Source organism: Pleurodeles waltl, chromosome 10, assembly GCF_031143425.1.
Source record: "Pleurodeles waltl isolate 20211129_DDA chromosome 10, aPleWal1.hap1.20221129, whole genome shotgun sequence".
In the NCBI taxonomy this organism is placed as follows: domain Eukaryota; kingdom Metazoa; phylum Chordata; class Amphibia; order Caudata; family Salamandridae; genus Pleurodeles; species Pleurodeles waltl.
In genome coordinates, this window is record NC_090449.1 from 765,339,440 (window position 1) to 765,360,238 (window position 20,799).

General features: G+C 40.9%; 1 protein-coding gene across 1 annotated transcript in view; it reads right to left on the minus strand.

The window, feature by feature from the left end:
* Nucleotides 1-20,799, minus strand: part of MYO3A (myosin IIIA) — a 1,274,985-nt gene that overhangs the window by 541,800 nt on the left and 712,386 nt on the right. Inside the window, exons 22-23 of the mRNA XM_069211361.1 lie at nt 16,069-16,148; nt 15,063-15,140 (exon numbers count right to left, since the gene is read on the minus strand). Coding sequence (XP_069067462.1) covers nt 15,063-15,140; nt 16,069-16,148 — 158 coding nt within the window. The remainder of the gene's footprint in view (nt 1-15,062; nt 15,141-16,068; nt 16,149-20,799) is intronic.

Sequence of the window (20,799 nt, forward strand, 5' to 3'; positions counted from 1 at the left end):
TCACATTCTACCTAGCATTTCAGTGACAGCCGAAATGGTTGTTGGTACCAGAAATGAGTAAGATTTGCAAAGTTGCAAATCTTGGGATGTAAATTGGATGTTGTGAGAGAACAGGGCTGATTGCAGAGGCCCCCTAACTTTTTGCCCCCATTTTCCACTTTTTGCTGATGTTTTCCTGACTCTGATGGTGCCCTAGGTACTGCTAACCAGTCCCAGGGGCTGTGCTCTGTGTAAAATCAGTATGCAAATTAGGCTAATTATAATTGGCTAAGTCAACCTACCTATAAGTCCTTAGTATATGGTAGGGCATGGAGGTTTAGGGACCCCAGCATAGGTAGTGCCTCCATAGGTGCATTGCTGAGGTGCCCAGTGTCATTTTAAAGGCAGGCCTGCCTTGCTGGTTGCTTTTAAATTACAGTTACATGCAAATTCGACTTTGGAATTAAAAGTAGTTCCAAAGTCTTAAACTACCTTATTTTTTACATATAGGTCACCCCGAAGGTGTGCCCTATGTGCCCCTAGGGCTGGGTGCCATGTAACCATAAGCAGGGACCTTATAAAAATAGTTTTTATAAGCCCTGGTGAGGTAAAACAGCCAAATTCATTTTCCCTCATTGTAGTGAATGGCCTCCATAGGCTAGAATGGGGAGACTTTATTTTAATTTTAAAAGTCCCCTTAAGTAACAGATACCAGAAGTTTGGTATCAAATTAATTGTTATAATAAATCCCACAACTTCCAGTTGTTGGATTTAATATAATTTGTTCAGGTAAAGAGTTTTAAACTTTACCTGAAAAGTTACCAACTTCAGCCCTGCAGTGTTTTTGCTGCTGTGCTCTGATTGGCCAGCCTCTGGCAGCCTGGCAATGCTGCCTTGATGAGGTATGAAGTGGCCTGGCTCCACACAAAGAGATGTGCTGGGGGAGGAGATCTCCCCTCAGCAGATGGTGAAGCAGGAAGGGGGAGGGCTGCCAAACTGGTCTTCAAAGGCAGAGAAGGACATTTGGAGCAACAACCCCACATCCTGCAAACCCAGACAATTAGGTGCCCCCTTGATTAGATTAGGAGAGGGCAGGAGAGGGGGGTGTTTAGGATTTTTAGCCACACCAGTGGGTGGGCTCAGCCAGATGTAACCTCCAAAAATCACTTTCAGCCATGATGGATTTTTGAGGAATGGTGCTCCCTGGGATTGATTTTTGGCACTCTTCCCAGGAAATGGTCATCACAGGGGGAAGGACCCTGCCCCTGATTAGAGAACCAGGACCCTAATGAGCAATGATAAAACTGGCAGACCTGCACCTACACCTCAGATCCCTATCAGATTCCAACAAGGAAGAACTACAGGAAAAGAAGGACTGCCCTGCTGGACCCCTGACCTGCACCTGGACACTGCACTCTGGAGGACTGCACCAGCTGCACACTTGGGCTTCACCACTAAAAGGACTTAACCTTTCTTCTACTGCTTCAAGAAGGGACTCCCTGTTTGCTACAGGTACAAAAAAGATGCCCAGAGTCCCCTACATCAAGTCCTGCAAGCAGAGCCCAGCTGACCAGCGTCCAGTGGCCATTTGAGTATTCTGACCAGGTGCATTCTAGGAATTGTTGTCCCAACTCCCAAGGAGCAACTCAGAGCTTCTGGAACCTTAGATCAAGTTGTGGACACTTCAAGGACACAAAAAGGACCTCCGGAAGAAGGTCCAGAAGTTTGGAGACGTTTGGAGCAGCTCCATAAATTGAAGAGGTGCATTGTGGGAGTTGTGGTCCCAGACCCCAAGAGGCATACCAGAGCCTCTGAAAACTTGGCTGGTGCTGTGGACCACTTTCCTGAATCAAACACTTCTGAAAATAAATGTGACAGTGTTACCTCATGGGTGGCCTTGAACTCTGTACTTTGTTCCTTTCCAGTGTGACCTTTTTTAACCATTTGAGCGCTAGTTGCTTCTATGCGCTAGAAAGCATTAATTCTTTAAAAAATCATATCTCTGGTTCCCCTTATCAGATTTTATTTGTTTTGGCGTAATTTTAAAGCTAAAAATATAATCTATTTTTATAAATTGATTTCGGATTTTTAAACTGTTTCCTGTGTTTTATTTAATTACTGTTTTGTGATATTTTAATGCTTTAAACTCTGTCTCCTAAGTTAAGCCTTGTCACTCGTTGCCAAGCTTCCAAGGGTTGAGCTGGGTTGAATTTACTGAGACCTAACTGGACCTAAGTGGAGGTTAGTGGCCTATTGCTAAGTGTAGGTACTTACCTGCCGTTACCAATAACCCATTTTCCAACAGATGTTAAACATCAACAGCGCAAAGGCCTCTTTGGAAGTGTGGAGGGTTTCAGTAACACATTTAAAAAAAAAAATCCACTAATCTACACCACAGAGTTTTGTAATGATTAATTGCACAGGCACTGAAGAGACAATTACCCCTCTCACAGATCAGACACCGGACAGTAATAGTGTACCAGGACGAACACCATCACTTTCACCATCAGTTAAGATTAGTGCACAAAGCACATTTTTTCCACTGACACACAATGCGGTGGATGATAAGTGTTCAGAGGAAAGCTGCAACTTCATAGGCTAGAGAAGGCACAGATTTCAAAGGAGGTGGTAACTGGATCACAAACAAGAAACTGACTTTGTTGGCCAGCTTCCCCTTTGGCACTCATGTTAGGTTGCCTTGAGGAGGGTAGCACATGGTCTACTGCCTGCTCCTCGATTCTTCTAAAAGGGAAACATTTGTTTTTAAGGCAGCCTTTTCCTTCAAAGAACGTGGGATGCTTTAAAAAATAAAGATTCCAATTTAAGAATGCAAACCAGGGAATGATGGTATGCTGTCTCTCACAGGCATACATCCCTGTATTCATAGCCAGTCCAAGAGGATTGCAAGTAGCCTGTGACCCCCTGTGACTGGGAATTTTATTATGCGACCTATTAGTAATTAGGCTGCATTTCAAAATGTACGTGCAGGAAAAATGCAGTGTGCTATTTACATCCACTGCTTGTGATCTGTCCCTTTGTTCACGAGGCTCTAAACATGGTAGTAAGGTGTTTCTAGCCAGGATAGTTGTGAGGCATTCTTCCTCTCCTCTGAATTTCTCTTCTATTTTTTTTGTGTCACGCTAGCATGAACAATCTACCCAGCTCTGATCACCATTCACCTGGATGAAGAGCACTAGAAGAGCACATAAGAACCTTTTTGAAGGTCTTTTGGTACTTTAGTGACTGCTCATAATAGAGGATTTGACATGCTTTATTTTATTTCATGAATTTAACTTTGGTTTATGTCTAGTTATTTTTATAGTGTATCTTGTACCTCAAAGAACAGCAACGATCTTCAAAGAGAATATTGCTACTGCGTCAGGAGTATCTCAAACATAAGTGGGGCTATTCACAAAGGTAACTTACACTTGTGAGTAATCTGCAAATGTCATTTACTCAAACTTTTTTGCAACTTTACTACTTTGGGCAATTGAAAAAGTTTGAGTGTAAAGTTACTCAAAAGTGTAGACTTGAATGTTTACGCTTCCTGAAAAAGGGGTTAAAGCTATATTTATGAGCCTATGGTTACTGCTGTCAAAAAGTAGGAGTGACTGTAACTCATGTAATTTGCGGTAGCATGACTACACACAATGACAGCAAAGTCATTCAAGATTAGATCGAACTACACGAGTAATTTAACCAAGCAATTAGCACTACTTTATTAGTGCAAAAAGCATCTTCAATCCAAAATGGACCAGGGGATACATTTGGCTTTTATAAAGTAGTGCTAAATGCAGCAGAACAGAAGCAGAAGTGTCAGCTCGTGCTCTGTTCCTCTTTCCTCTTGCTGTAGGCATTTTTGCCCCAAATTACCTAATTTACGTCGGTAGGCATAATTATGTAAGTTTTGAGTAACACAAAATTAGTGAAATTACTCAGAATACTCTGGCATAATTAACATCTCAACCAGGCCTACAAAAAACAAACAATAGTAAATCCATCACTGCACATGGTTAACTACTAATACTGCAACACCCTCCCATAGAAAATATTAGAGGTAGGGTTTCAAAATAAAACCCTATGGAAAATAATCTTAAATTAAATTAAATAATTTAAAATATGTAACATAAATAAATGTAATTTCATATTAAAACATACAAGTTTAATTATAATAATTCAACCCCTTTTTAATTTATCAATTTACCATTATGTTTATTACAATATAATTAAATTACTTTTAATTAAGTCTATAATAATCTTTAATAATTATGAATTCATAATATGCATTTTTTCTTTAGGTGGGAATTTATATTTTAGTTCAGGTATCAGAAAAAAGTATGTCATTTAATATATTGAAATCAATCAAATAATTCATTAAATGGGGCAAGCTACCTCTGGGTGGTAATTCTCTAGAAAGAATGACAGAGTTCAACTATTTGGGCATGAGAGTATCTGACTGGAATTCTTAGAATGAGCAAATTGTGAAAAGTACATCAATAAAAGACATGGATATTGCTTCTTAATTCAATCTGGAACTACCTACTTGTATTCATAGCCTAAAAGATTTACAGAGCCCAAGCTATTATTGCAACCCTCTGCAGCCCTGAGCTTTGGCAACAGTACCATCTGGAAAGCCTAGAGGAGGTAGAACATTCCTCCCTAAGATTGGTAAGTCTTCAAATTGTTCCCCATTGGTGCCCATTAGATTAGACTTGGTGTTTCTGGATATCCTGAAGTGAGGCCTATAATGTTGAGCATTTGGTTAATCAAAGCATTGATAGTTTACAGAGAGGGGCTTTGTGATGTGATAACACACCCCTGTGTGTTTAAAGGTCCATAGCTGACATTAAAATAAATAAATAAATAAAAACAAAAACTTTGGTCATCTGGGATAGGGAAAGTTTTGGTACACCGCACCAACTCCATCTATCAATACTAGCCTCAGTCTCTCTCTCTTTCACACACATATATATTATAAAACAATGGTTACAGGAACGGTATAGTTAGGCTGTGAATTTACTCGCACAAAACCATAGAAATTCAGCATTTATAGTTAGAGGTATTTCAAGTAACTATATCTTGCTTTCTAAGGTAATTATAACTCCCGGTCCCGCCATGAACGGTGTTTTCTTTAATAAATTGACTGCTAATGTTTTCATTGATATTTTTATTGACGTTATAAAAATTGGCATGAGTGCTGTACTATCTAGGGTAATGAGTAGTGCATGGCGAGGGCACGAGTTACAATTAACTTAGGGCACAAGTTATAGTTAGAGTTATTTCAAGCAACTACAACTGCTGAATTTCTGTGTTTTCTGTGAGTAGATTCAAAACCTAACTATAACGTCCCTGTAACCATTGGTTTTTAAGTGAATTTCTATGGTTTTTTAAATTCTATTTCCTAAAAATAACATCCCTATACTCTTTGTTATTTTAACGTAAAGTAATGTTAATTATTATACGTTAATCAAACCACAGGGTCCGGTCTCCAATTTTTATTTTTTTAAGTGGGAGCAGGACCCATCTCCCAGGACGGCCATGTCACCTGGGTGCTCCCGCCGCCCCCCCCCCCCCTGGAATCACCATTGGGGACCACGGGGGAGCCTGAATGCCTCCATGGTCCCAGGGGAAACCTCAGCTCCCAGCAACCGAGAGCTGTTTGACACCTCTTGCTTGCTAGGAGGGGAGCTGTGTTTATTCTGACTTGGCGGGAGCTGTCAAGGTAGTCAGAGAAAACATCTATGTTCCAGGCCACCCTGGAACATAGCAGGAGGCGGCCCTGGGGGGTGGCACTCCCCAGGGCCGTTATTGGCTGCATGAGGTGGACAGCATGGCCCCCTCCAACATTTAAATAGCCCGAGGGAGATGGTGGTCCCCGGGGCTGCAGGAGGACTGTGGGGGTAGGGGGTCACCACAAAAGTTAAAACGCGTCAGTGCAGTTGTAGTTTTCCTTGAATAAAGTCAGCAAGACTTGACGTTGGTTCATGGAGTGTGGTGCATTTTTCTCTTGGTTGTCAATTGATTGAGGACGGTGGTCTCCCTCCCCTGCATGCCCCAGCTACAGAGCACCCTGCAGTTGACCGCATTGAATGAAATATAAAAATATATATATAAATAAATACATAAATATTCACACACAAAAAACCCAAAAGTTAAACATAAGTTATAGTAAGGAAAACGTTATTTGGGTTTGGTATAGAAACACAAACTAAATTCCACAAGCAGTAACAATTCTACAGCTATAGTTATATCTGAATTATATGCTTCATGCACCACTTATGCACTTAGTTCTATCATAATTGTGCCAAACTAAGTCAAAACATATACTTATCTGTTGAAATGATCATTGCACACCACTTTCACACTACTATAACTCATATTTATAACTCACTCAAATGTATACACAAGCAACACCTTTTAATTTATATCACTTGCACACTTCCGTACACATTCTTGTCACCACACTTGCCACATTACATTAACTATAACTAGCCCCTTCTCCATGCACTATTTATACCCATGGATATTACCTATATTATAGCATGTGAAATCATTGCAGTAAGTAAAACACCTACGACATCATACATTGTATTATTTGGCAGAACACAGTGCATGGTACAGTAGAAAGTTATAGTTAATGTAGTGTAGCGAGTGAGTAGACAAGACTGTACAGAAATGGATGAGTGATATAAATGAAAATAAAATAGGGGTGCAGCATAAACTGTATTGCAATATGGTGGAGTACCATCAAATTTAGTAGTGTTTAGTTTAATAACATTGAGTTTATTGATGTTAACTGTTGAGAAGTACGTTGGAGGGCCATACATTGGAGTAGCGTACAGTAGAGCAGTGTACAACTTAAGATAATTATGAAGGCATAGAATATGGTCACGTAAAGTCAAGTATGGTTTAGAGGAGTGGGTCAGAATGTAGTCTTGTTAAGCAAAGTAGCATACAGTTGAATGCGGTTCAGTCCAGTGCCGTAAAGTGCATTTCAGTACAATGGAGTGGCGTAGAGTGAAGTAGCTGACAGAGGAATAGTGTACACTCCAGGAGTGTATCATCAAATGGGCCCTGGTGGAATACCATATAGTGGAATAGTGTACATTGGAATAGCGTACAGTTACAAATAGTACTGTTTATGGGTGTCTAGTAAAGAGGCATACATGAAAGTGTAATAGAATACACTGGGTAACAGTATAATAGTGCAGATCAGTAGCGTATGGTCCCCTTGGGTCGAGTAGAGTGCAGTAATGTCCAGTGGATTAACACAGAATGTAGAAGTGTATACTGTAGTGTTGTAAACTAGAGTAGCATACTAAACTTTACCCCAACTGACAATAACATCTTCATTAATCACATCTTCCAACTCCTAATAAAGCATGTATAAATCCAAAATATACTTCTAATGAAAGGCTCTTTTAAGAGCCAACCTAACCAGAACATAAGTAAATATGAACATACATATATATTTTTTTTAAATACTTTCACCATACCGCTGTACTCGCTAAAGACGAACGCGAAGTATCGAGATACTCTGCAATTTATTTTAAACACATTTCTACATTTCCAAACATTACTTACTATGTAGCATAACCGTACTAATGTCAGTACAATTACAGTCACAAGCCTCACACACTGTTTTCAGATGTATTGCAAAATACAGTGAAACCGCAGTGTAAAACAACATGGCTGCCATGAGGTTTTGGAAAGGTACACATTAGCCAATCAGATAATCCCTTGCTGCTATATACCAAGGTTGTACTGTGGTCCTACCGTTGCCACAGATAAAGCTCTTTTGCTTACTGTACTTTTCTGCACTACACCACAGAATGATCTACACACCCCACAATGTAATACTGCCAAATTACAAAAAAAAAATCCAGCTGACATTTTTCGTGCTACATGATATACAGAAGTCTATAAGAAATGCATCAGCTTTTAAGCCTATTTTGGGACCCACCCTTTTTTCTTTGCACCCCCTTGATGAAATGCAGCAAAACTTTCAGTATTCCAAGAATAAAAAAAGGGTGTCACCACTGGGTCGTTATTTATTGTTAGTGTGCCATGTCTACATAGTAAACATTTTTTGGTTGGCTTATAACTTTGGTGTCATTTAACGAATCTTCATGAAACTTTGTGAAGAAAAAAATCCTGGCATGTTTTGGGGTGATCTGTCAAGCAGGTGCAGAGAAAATGGTGTGTGTGTGTGTGTGTGTGTGTGTGTGTGTGTGTGTATGGAGGAGATTCCAAAACACATTTACCCATAAATGTTTCCATAAGGAATTTAGGCAGAGCTACAACAAAAACAGCTGAGTGGCATTACACCAAGTTTGACAGAAAGCAAGATCTTTGTCTCGTGCCTTTAATGATTTAGTCTAATTCCATTCAATAGTTTTCACGAAGTTAAGGTTAAAAAATATACATATTTCATTTCAAGGAAGATCCATGGAGCTGACAGATCTATAGATAAGATTTGATTGGCTCCCACTACATCAGCAAAGATGTGAGGGCAGCAATTTTACTCAGTCCACTGTTCTACAAAACAATCTATTAAAAAAAACATAATGCAGAAGTGTATGGACACCCTGCAGCAGCCTGAAGCCTTTTGAGGCATCAGTGACTCCATGCCTTAGGGCCAATTCAATTAATAAGGGGAGAGGGGCATGCCGCCCCTCTCCCCTGGTCATTTCCAGCCCCTTTCCCTAGAGGCAGAGTTAACAATGAAGAGGAGGGAACATGGCAGCACCATCCCCAATCCTTCTTTAGGCCTCGGGGACCACTTCCATGGGGCCAATAAACTGAATACAGGGGTTCCCCTCACCAAGCCACGTTATGACCCTGGAGACCCCCATCCTCCAGGTTCCTGCTCTATGACGGTGTCCCTGTGATGGTGTGTATAACTCATGCCCTCGCCATGCACTGCTAATTGCCTCTCATATCACTCATGACGTTCCATGACAAAACTGATAATATCACTGCATCATTGATGACAACGTGCATGGCGGGATGCGAGTTACAGTTACCCTAGAGCATAAGTTATAGTTAGTGAGAGAATTTCAGTGGTTTCGTTTGTTTAAAATGGTATGTTTTAGCTGACATTTTTATCTAACTGTAACATCCCTTTAAATTTTGTTTTTTAGTGAATATGTATGTATGTACGTGTATATATATATATATATATATATATATATATATATATATATATATATATATGAAGCACCAACATTGCCAGACATCCGAGGCTGCTACTTCCAGGCGTGGACCTAGCCATCCACATATTATTGCCAACGGGGCAGGGGTCGAGGTACAAGAGGCAGAGGGAGAGGAACCGGGCAGCCAAGATACGGGCAAGGAAAAGAAGAACTCAGGCAAACAGGCGTAACAACCAGAGCTCGGAAAATGATGTGACAACAGTAGTAAATATATCAAAGCGAATATTAACTGAACAAGAAAGGAGCCTCTTGTCACTAGGCTTGTCGTTCTGCCCTAGAACGGACTTTGACTATGTACAGACAAGAATTGATCTTTTCCATCTGGTTAGAAAATTTAAATTAAAGAAATGGCATCATACAAAGGTCACCTCAGAGGTAGTGGGAAGTGATAAGTATAATGCCAGTACATTAACCATTTCTGATGTGGAGGTATTGCATACGCTGTCAAGCTTACATGATGGTATTGAGGCTCATGAGGATCCTGTATTAAACTTATTGGATTTGGGCATAGAATTGGACTGCCCATGTCCCACTAAGTTTAAACCGAAATCTGTATTTTTACCAGCTGTACAATGTGAAGCGATTGATGTTTTTGAAAAGGATGTTATCAAGCAATAGAAGAAAGTGAGATATCAAAAGAAAAGAATGAACAACAGAATTTGACTAAGGTACAAAGTGAGGCCCTTCAAGGTCTGAAGAATGATAGTAGCATTGTTATCAGACAGTCCGATAAAGGGGGAAATGTTGTTGTTCTGGATAAGGATTCTTATTTAGTGGAAGGATTGAGACAGGTGAATGATCAAACTTGCTATAGACCAGTAAATCTGATCGATGTAAAAGAATCCAACACTAAATATTTTGAGATGTTGATGGATTGGAGGGATAAAGGGCTACTTAACTGGGAGGAATATTATTTCCTCAAATGTGATTCACCAGTAATTCCCATTCTATACCTATTACCTAAGATACATAAAAATACTGTGAATCCCCCGGGGAGACCAATTGTTTCTGCTATAGGGTCTCTCCTGGAGAATACGTCTAGGTATATTGATGACTTTTTGAGACCTTTTGTTGAAAGCCTTCCATCCTATATTAAAGATACAACACAGTTCTTAAGGATCATTGATGGAATTGAATGGGAAGAGGACTATTTTCTTGTAACGATGGATGTTACTAGCTTGTACACCTGCATCCAACATGACTTGGGATTAGTAGAAATTCAACACTTTTTGAGGGCTAGATCACTCTCATTTCTGGTGCATACGGAAATGATTTGTGATATGATTAGTTTTTGCCTCAATAATAACTTCTTTCTCTTTGATGATAAACTATACAAACAAACACAGGGCACGGCTTTGGGAACTTGCTTCGCACCAAGCTATGCGAACCTGGTGATGGGCTGGTGGGAGTAGCAAATATCCACCAGCTCACCCGACTTTGAGGAAAGAGTCATTTTATGGTTTCGTTTCATAGACGACATCTTTGTGATATGGAAGGGTGATGAGACTTTGGCTAGAGACTTCGTAGCCTCTCTCAATAACAATGACTATAACTTACATTTAAGTGATCAGAGTAGTAAACAACAGATTGCATTTCTTGATGTGGAAGTTATAGTTCAAAAACAGTCATTAAGGACTAAACTCCACAGAAAATTGACGGCTGGTAACAGCATATTAAATGCGAACAGTGCCCATCCACCAAATCTCATTGCCAGTATTCCCTTTGGGAAATTTTTAAGAGCCCGAAGGATTTGTAGCACTTGGGAGGACTATCAGAAAGAAAGTGACAATATGCTCTCACGTTTTCTAGAGAGGGGGTATAGGAGTAAAATGATTCTTTAAGCTAAAAATAAGGCAGATAACATAAAGAGACAGAATTTGATATATCCTAGAGTGGATTCGGATACAGGTGATCAAAAGATAAGATTCATTACAACTTATTCTAATTAGTCGCAGGTCCTGAGAAAGATTCTGAATAGGAGTTGGCATATATTACAGAATGATTCCACCCTACGTAGTACTATCTCGGAGGCGCCTGCGATTACCTTTTGCAAGGGCAGATCGTTGAGAGATGATCTTAGCACAATAGAATAACTAGGGATAATGTTAGAGCTATGTCCCTTGATCATTCTGTGGGCTTTTTCTGTTGTAGATACTGCAAGGCATGTAAATATAGTAAAAATTGCCTTAAAGTAGGTGATGAGAATGGGCATTGAACGTATCAAATTCAAGGACATTTTAATTGCAATACAGATTTCTGTGTTCATTGTTTGATGTGCCCATGTGGGAAACTGTATGTGGGCAGCACAATACACAAGGCTAAAAAGAGGGTTCTTGAACACATCCGAGCGATTTGCAACTTTGATCGAACATACCCAGTGGCAATTCATTTCCATGACAAACATAATGGGGATGAGAGGTTGTTGAGCTTTGCAGTCATTGATCATATTAAACCCAGTATCAGGGGAGGTAATAGAGGGAAGAAGATGAGGATTTTGGAATCAAAACTGATTATTAGACTCAACACCCTGAGCCCTGGGGGTTTAAATTCAAGTGAGGAGATGAATGTGCATTTAGGTTAATTGAAGCTGCTGGATATGTGTAGATATATATATACTTTCCGTCAGTCATTTTAATTATATTTCATTCATTTTTGTGGGTTTTTTATAGAGAAAGAAATCATTTTGTGATAGATGTGACATTGTGGGTGGGGTTTTGATATGTGGTATTGAGTAAGAGACACATTTTTGTTTACATGCATAGGAATTGTTTTGAATAACAACATAGGGCTGTCAAGGTATATTTATATACTAATGGGCATTTATGTGCTTAGGAACACAATGTTATCCGATATATATCATATTTTACAGTTTTGGATTATCTTCTGATATTTACAGCATTTAGAATATTTGAATATTTAATATTAAGGTCAGTCAAATGATTATAATTATACATAGGTCAATGAGAGAAACTAATGTGGATATTTTAGGAACAGAACGTTATCCAGTGTATAGTATGCTCTTTTAAAAACTGGTTTGGACCATTTTGGATATTAATAATATTTAATATTTAATATTTAATACCGCATATTAAATGAATGCAATTTTTATTTTGACTTTTTGGGTTCTTAATATTTAATATTTGATATTTAATATTTTATATGTAATATGTAGGGCATTTGGAGGACCATAGAGAAATTTAATCAATATATAAAGAGAGTAAATGATGTGGATAATTTTATAATTGTAAGATCAATTTTGGTACAGCTTATGGGCTATTTTAGACACTCCAAGATGGGGCTGACATTTGCACACTATGTAATAGCTGGGTGATCTGATAGTCCTTGTTTTATTTTTGTCCTTATGTGCATGTTGGGTGTGGTATATAGTTGGTTGTGAAACACTCTCAATTGTTACGTGATCAAGGCTACGGCTGAAACGCGTTGTTTTGGGAGGAAGCATTGGTGAAAAAAGTTTTTGGACCTCCACTTGGTGTCCAGGAACTCTCTGCATGTAACAGGAGTATTGTTGGCAATATATATCTATATATATATATATTTATTTATTTAATTTTAGTGAAACCAAACGGCGTTGGCTAACACTTGACCTAAAAACAAGCATACATTAAACAAGGCGTACAAAGACACAGGTGCATGCGTAAATGCAAAAACACTGGTGCCTGTGCACATAGAACGGATATGGACTTGGATGCACACTGATACACGGGTGCAGGTAGGTGTGTGCATTGAAATGCACTCTGCTCATTCTTGTGCATACCCTTACTTGTGTACCCACATGTGCATTCTCGCCTGGGCATAAAATATAAAATCTGTAGAGTCCATAAAACAAACATACATGCATGCATACTGACAGGATTAGCAGCCTATTTACTCTTCTGGTCACAGAGTGTCCCACCCATTCTCTGAAATAAACACAGGCAGCGGCGATAAACACTCTCAAATTGCCACCTGTACACAGGCCCTCAGACAATCACACTCACTATGGCATACCTACAAACACTAACAATCCAACAAACAGACACACGTGAACACTCTGACACTTTCTACGTATATAACCTGCACTCTCAAACAGACACTCTAGATATGCACTCCAACAAGTGCACATGGACAGGTAGTATAATAAGCTCGTCAAAAGATACAGTGTCCCATTTCGCTGGCAGCCATGGGGCCTACTGTTTAGTTTCTGAACTGATGCCGCCGATAGCACATGGCTTTCTTTTGAACTGTTTGCTGTCACTGTCAGTAGAAAAGTGAGCGTGGCGCGATGGCATCCAACTAGAAGCGTCCCAAAGTCGAGCATGATTAGATATTTGTGTGGCTCTGCGTAAAACGTACATGGTATCTATGGCGTGTGGGCTATTATTTTTCTCCTATCACGTAATGTGTTACAGCTTCTTTTGGTGAATGAATAAAGATGTGAAGAAGAAAGACAGTCCCTTTATAAGTGTTTGGCTTCCAACTCGTCATATCAGGGAGGCTTTTAAATCACGCCGTACTTGTGTGGTTCCATCTGCAGACCCCACCAAACATTTCACCAAAGGGTGTTACGAGTCAAAACAAGAGACAAATATCTGATATACCTTCACTGTTGAATATATCACAGCATATCCGAAACATTTCAAAAGCACCAAGACTTTTAATCTCTTCACCGCACCAGGAGATCAATTCATGAAATGATCACTGTAGAAGGGAATGCATTGAAGTCTGAAGCAGTTGGTGTCCTAAGCTGCAGCTGGATGCGCCAAAAACAAGATTAATGTGGACAGGTACTACTAGGGGTAGCAGTAGAGAAAGGTACTCCAGACAGCAGTTCACCTGTCAATCAGATGCATTCTACTCCTTCTATTATTTTTCTTCTCTATTGTTCTCCTCCATGCGAGGCTATAAGCAAGGGCGGTGGAGCATTGGGGAGGTGGGAGTCCCTACTAGATCCAGAGCAGCCACATCTCCCCTCTACCAGTAACTGGCACTTCCAGAGAACAGCAAACTGGTATTCTGCATTCAGGGTGTTAGTAAACCACTGAGATCTTCCTTCAGTGTGCACTCCCTATAGTAAGGGAGACCCTTTTAGGGGTGTCCCGAATATATGCTTTGACCTGACATTTTGTACATATTTGTAATTTATGCATACTATTTAGTTGTGTACTTTTAATTTGAAACTAAAAAGCCCCGACTAGGCGATGAATTATTGAGTGTTATTTGTTGTGTTACTAAGTACTGAGTTTCAAGCTCACTGTGTGAGTTTTGAACTGTTCTGCCTCAGAGAGGGATACTGGTCACCACTTAGTGTTCTGCAATGACTGTAATCACTAGTAGCTTACAACCCCCATTTGTACAATCACTCAACATGAGAAACCATATTAGAGCAGAGTGTCTTTATGTCTTCCCTAACCACCATTACATTGTCTATCATTGAGTCAAGAAATGTACAAAAGAAATTGTCAAAGCCTGTCTTAACAAACGGTTGTCACCTGCTGAAAATCTCTTGATTACAGAGTAGCAGAACAGAAGTGTCATACGAAGTGTAATATGACTGTGAGGTGTCATTAAAAATGTAACCTCAAATCCATGTCTTAGGGGCGAAATAAATGACGAACCTGGAGCAGTTTATCAGAGAAAGAAATCTGATCATAGTCACAAAAGCTGATAATGCCCTTTGAGATACGGTATCCCTGCCTTGACTGTAAACGTGAAAGCTTTTCCTACAAATATATTTTATAAGAAATATAGAAATATTATTTTCGTTATGGAAATACTATATCAATTTAAGGGCTGTTTTTTTTTTTTTTTAAACTACATTATACACTCTGTACAAAATATCCAAAATCATTTTGAAGAATAATAACTTACTCTAAAATAAGATGCCACAGTCTGCGATTTCATGTTTGTCGTCTCCCTCGGGTGGTGGATAGTGTCCATAAATTCAACCTGCATGAAAACAAGTACTTGAAGCCTTTTCATCTACCGAGCAGCAAGTCCACTGTTACCATATAAACAATACACCTCTTTAAAGCATCAAAAACAATGACACTTGACCCGTTGTGAGGCGATGCAATAACTTAAAATTTGCTTACTAACAAATACGCACACTGTGAAAAGACTGTGCACTAGAAATATATTAGGTTTTCGGACCAATTGAATACCAGCAATTTTTGTATGCCCTCAAGTGTTGGCAAATAATTATACTGCCTTTAGAACACGATTAATTTAATTCTAATATGTACAATATTTTGTTAATTTTAAGGCTTACTGCTCGACATATTTTGTACTAAGCGCATGCATTACAATGTAATGTTCTGGAAAGAAAATCTGTTAATTCTGTGAGTAAAAAATTGATAGTTTGGCAAAACCATATCGTGTTCTAAACCAATGAGGACTGTGCGTTCTTTAGAAGACTAATATGTACTGGTGCACAAGTACAATTGAGGAGGAAGCGAAACTGAACCTTAGGCAATCTAAGCTTTTTTAGTTTCCACATGTCAGAAATTTCAGTCACCAGCTACTTTGTGTGTATATTACCGAAACAATCATTTCCAGTTGACATTCCCAATTCTCGCCTCTTTTCCGACATAAAAAATAAAACTTATTTCTACAATACAAAAATGTACGTCATTCTATTTTTAAAATAATTTTAGGACAGATTAAAACGAGTGTCGTATCAAAAAAGCAGGGTATGGCTAACAGGTGGAGAAAAGGGAAAAGGTGTTTTACCTCACTGAGTGACCTGAATAACATTAAGATATCCAGCTGAACAGGAAAGGAAGAAAGAAACCAAAGAAGATGTTACGCACGTTTAGTGGAAGTGGGCACACAGCCATTGCCAGAGGTGGTGTCATACTAAAGGTATGATTCTTACCTTCCCGCGACTGGTGGGTTTCTGGGGTGACCTTACTTGATACGCTATTGCCCCCTTAGTTTTTGTGTGTGCCAAATTACCTGCAGCAACAGAGAAAGTGACAACAATTTAGTGTTGTGGTCTTAAAGTTTACAAAACACACACTGCAGATCAAATCATAAATAGTCATTGATGATAAATAAATATAGATTGGCCTGTTGATGGATAACGTAACAACAAAATGGTGAATGAAAAGACTTAAAATTATATAAAGCAATACAAGTGGTGGCCACCCAAAATCTGTAGGGTGGGGGAGTGAGTCAGGGGGGAACGCGGGACGAATGAGGGCGAAAACAAATACAAAATAAATAAATAAGCTTACTTTTTCCTGCCGCTCGCCTCGCGCTCCTCTTCCGATAGTGTTGGTGTCTCAGCAGTCCCTGGGACACCAGTACAGGCTCCCCCCCCCCCCCACCCAATCCTGGGGCTGCTCTCATGCTAAACTTAGCATGAGAGCAGCATCAGCATTGGTCTGAGTGGCTTGGTCTGCCGCTCGGACACTGCATGGGAATCTGTGCAGTTCTCCAACCCGGCTGTGTAACACAACTAAGTTGGAGAAACCTAAGTGCGCATGTCAGTATGGCCAGCGGAAGATAGCCAGCCAAATTGAACAGCGCACTTAGGGCCTGATTTATACTTTTTAGTGCGTCATTTTTTGACGGAAAAAGCGGTGCAAGCTTAAAGTTTGTGACACTTTTGCAACAAAAAATGACACAAATGCAGCACTAAAAAAGTATAAATCAGGCCCTTAGTGCACTCAACTCCTCCTCCCCTCTCCCGTAGCCCAGCCCCGCCCTTTGCATGCTGACCAAGCCAGCAGCTGAAAAATAAAACAATAGTAACCTATTGTTTTATTTTTCAGCTGCTGGCTCTTAGCCGAGGAGTGGCGATGCTTTTTCGCCATAGCGAAGGAGCTGCCCTGCAATAGTAAAAGCTAAAGGTGGCTAACACTATGGACCCTTCCCATGCCACACGTGGCAACCAAACCCTGGCAAAGCATAATTTTAAATACCTACCTAATACTCACGAACAAATAAAGAATAGCAAGTGAGTCCAACCCACCATTCGGCGATATGGAGAGTGAAATTCCATTCACAAACAGATTTAAAAGAAGCTTGAGCCATACAATGTACTTGTTAAAAGGTTGTCTTAGCATTGAGTAAAATTATTACTCTGCAGCAACAAAATTGACCAATACAGTAGAACCTTGCCAGGAAATCTTAAATCTTCACATTATCAGTTCTCCAACTAAAGGTCTTTGTCAGGTGCATAAGAGCGTATATTGTGCCACATACCTCACATCTCAACAGCCTACATCAAGATTCTGCGCCAGGGCATTAATACCCACTCTGTCTTCTTTGGTGCTGTATTTATTACCAGCAGAAGATAAATGATTGTGTTGGCACTCATTTTCATAATCCCATCCTGTTGGACCTGTCAGCCGTAGGATGGTCTCCTCCCTTTTGTTTGGCCTTCCTCCTCCATTTTCACTGATCTCATTTTCACTAGCCTTAGGTCTCTGTGCACTTTACCACTGCTAACCTGTGCTTAAGTGCCTGCTAATACTCCTTAAAACAAAGTAACATTGGCTTATCCCTATTGGCATATTTAATGTACTAATAAGTCCCTAGTAAAATGGTACTACATGTAGCCAGGGCCTGTGTGTTAAATGCTAGTAGAGGGTCTGCAACACTGATTCTGCCACCCACTTAAGTAGCCATTTAAACATGTCTCAGGCCTGCCATTGCATCCTGTGCATGAGCAGTTTTAAACTTCTGTTTTGCCCTGGAAAAATAAACCTTTTGCCAAGACCTGTCCTTCCTTTTTAATACATATATGTCACCCCTAGGTTAGGCCCTAAACAGCCCACAGACCTGGGTGCTATATAAAGTAGGTCATGTAATTTTGAGTTGAACATGTCGTGGTAGTGAAAAACGTTTAAATTTGTTTTCAATACTGCAAGGCCTGCTTTTCTGATAAGATAACATTGGAGTTACATTATTTTTTTATTATTATATTTAATAAGCTGTTACTTCGAAGTGGGTGTCTTTGGAATGGTAATGAAAAATTGTCTCTTACGGTAAAGTTCGATTTCAAATGACATTTTTCAAAATGCCACTTTTAGAAAGCTGGCATTTACCTGCATTAGCCATTTAGTGCTTGCAGCCTGTCTCTGGGTCACATGAGTGGGTATAGCTGACAAGTGGGCTTTGTGTATTGCTCCTAGATAGCCACACACAACAGAAAGCTTACATCTGTCTGGATGGGCCATCACTGTCAGGGTGGGAGGGGGAAGCATTACTTATACTTGCATAGGCTGCATCCTGCCTCCACACAACGGGCTGTATACCCCCTGTAGTTAGTCTAGAGGTAGTGTAAGGGTGTCAGAAAACCTCTGCACTTCAAAGAGAAACCTCTAGAAGCTTCTCTCACTTCAAAGAAGGCACCTGACATAAATATTGGACCTCAGACACCAACTCTTCAGTATGCTTCTGGACCTGTGGGTAGACTGCCAGGAAGAAGGACTGCAGTGCTGCTGAAAGGGCTGCCACTCTGGTGAACTACTGCCCTATTGGATTTATGCCTTGCTGCCCTGCTTCCCGAGTCAGAGGGATTGCATCTGCACTTGAACCCAGGACTCCAGCATGGCCCCAAGGGTTGGTCTGCTGACCTCCTGTTCAGAGCAAAAGGGACATAACTGGCTCCCAACCATCTGAACCAGCATCAAGAACGAGTTAGAGCAGGCTCCTGACCCCAAAGAGGTGCCCCTCAGGTCTTGAACCCTAGGTGTGGCCTCAGTGGAGCTGAATCAACGTTTTTGGACTCTTCGCAACCACAAACAGGCCTGACAGCTCCAAAACTCTGTTGCTCCCACTGCTCATCTATGTGAAGTTCTATCAACCTGACTCCTTGTGCTACAGCAGCTACCGATCGTGGGGAGCGCCACTGTGGAGTTCAGGCTTGACCGTATGCAGCGACAACAGGATCTTCGTGCTAGAGCGATGACCGTCTGTGATGCCAGGCCTGCTCTTCAGACTACATTGATGACCATAGGAGACACTTCTCTGCTCCTCGCAGCCTCCTCCACCGCAAATGGGGCTCTCTGCTTTGGACTGAAAAATAACTTTTCAGCAGGACTAACCTGGTTCCTGTATCCAATATGTGCTCCATCGCGGTCAGCCTTAACTTGTGACTTCCATGGGTAGCATTTTGGGCTTTTTGACATTATTTTCATTTAAATCTTTAAACCTTTACATACTCCAGAATGGCTTTATGAATAAGACCTATATTCTTATGCAAGACTAGATTTGAGCAAAAAATATCTAGGAAAAATGCACTTCACTATTACAGTGAACTATGGTTCTACTGATTAGATTTTTGTCATTTTGGTCCTGTTTTATTTTTTTTAAATAACTGACCTCGGGAAGCTTACTGAGGAGGTGGCCCTCCGGTCCAGAACCAGAGTGTCCCAAAGAGCATCTGGGAGTACTTTCAAAAGGGTGGTCAGAGGTCCCATCAGAAGAAAGAGCGGGGGAGAAAAACTTAAAAATAAGGAGTCCTCAAAAGGCCCAGTAAATAATGCGCAAGGGAAGAGCAGTAACCAGTCCCAATCTGAGCCAAAGAAGAAAGGGTTCTTTGGTAAACAGACAGGGAGGTTTATCCCCAGGTAGACCGACTGCTACAAGTCTGGGCACTCCAAAGGAGACACCAAATGTCCTAAGAGGGCACAGCTCCCTACCAGGGGGCAGACACCTGGGTCGGCATGTGTGGTACTTGGGGAGGAGATCACCCAGTTAGCTTTGGATAGCAGATAGAGGTCACACTAGTGTCAATGGGGCATACGGAGATGGGCCCAAAATCCCATATGCCTGCAAATACTTCTAAGTATAGACAGTGGGCCACCATCAGTGGGCAAGGGGTGGAGGTGCTGAGGGACAGATGAGCAAGCCTGACTATTGTAAGCTGTCAGCTGGGGTACTCAGATCAAGTCCTCCCTAATACATTCAACCCTGAGAGTCACCTACCATTGGCTCTGGTTCCCTTTGAGTGGGGGGAAGGGCTCTGGTTCTCTAAAAGTAGCTGTGAGCTCTGCCAGGTCTGTAGATTGCCTTATGGGCAATGACCTGGAACACACTATCTGGAAGGAGATAGAGCTCAGGTTACACTTGGAGATGTTGGGATTGCCTGAATGGGTCTGAAGCACCTCAAAGACAACAGCTGCCTGGTAAGGGAGTCAAGGGCACCTGGAGCCTGGAAAAATGGCCTATGCAGCTGTCAAGAAGAGTAAGGGTGAGAGGCAAGGGAACCCAGTCAGTGACGTTCCGGAGGTCCAGGTTGATGGGGCACCTGAGTTTGTTGCTAAACCTACCAGGGAGGACATTGCTGCTGTGGGTGACCTGCCTGAGCTTGCTGGATGGCTGCCATTGATGAGGGATGCAAGGGCCTGCACCTGTGATGTGGCCCGCAGTGGGGGTTTCGATGAGCAGTCAGACTGCAATGCGATGTGGGTCTTTGACATGGTTCTGATCCATGCAATGGTGATGCGTCCATTATGCTCAAGGTTGTGCCTCCTAGTAGAGTGGTTGCTTTGGTTCTGCTGGATCCACAGGGGCTGGCAGAGCACCTTAGGTCGGCTTCCAAGGGTCCAGTACTGTGGTGGCACCACATGACAATTTATTCTCACAGATGGCA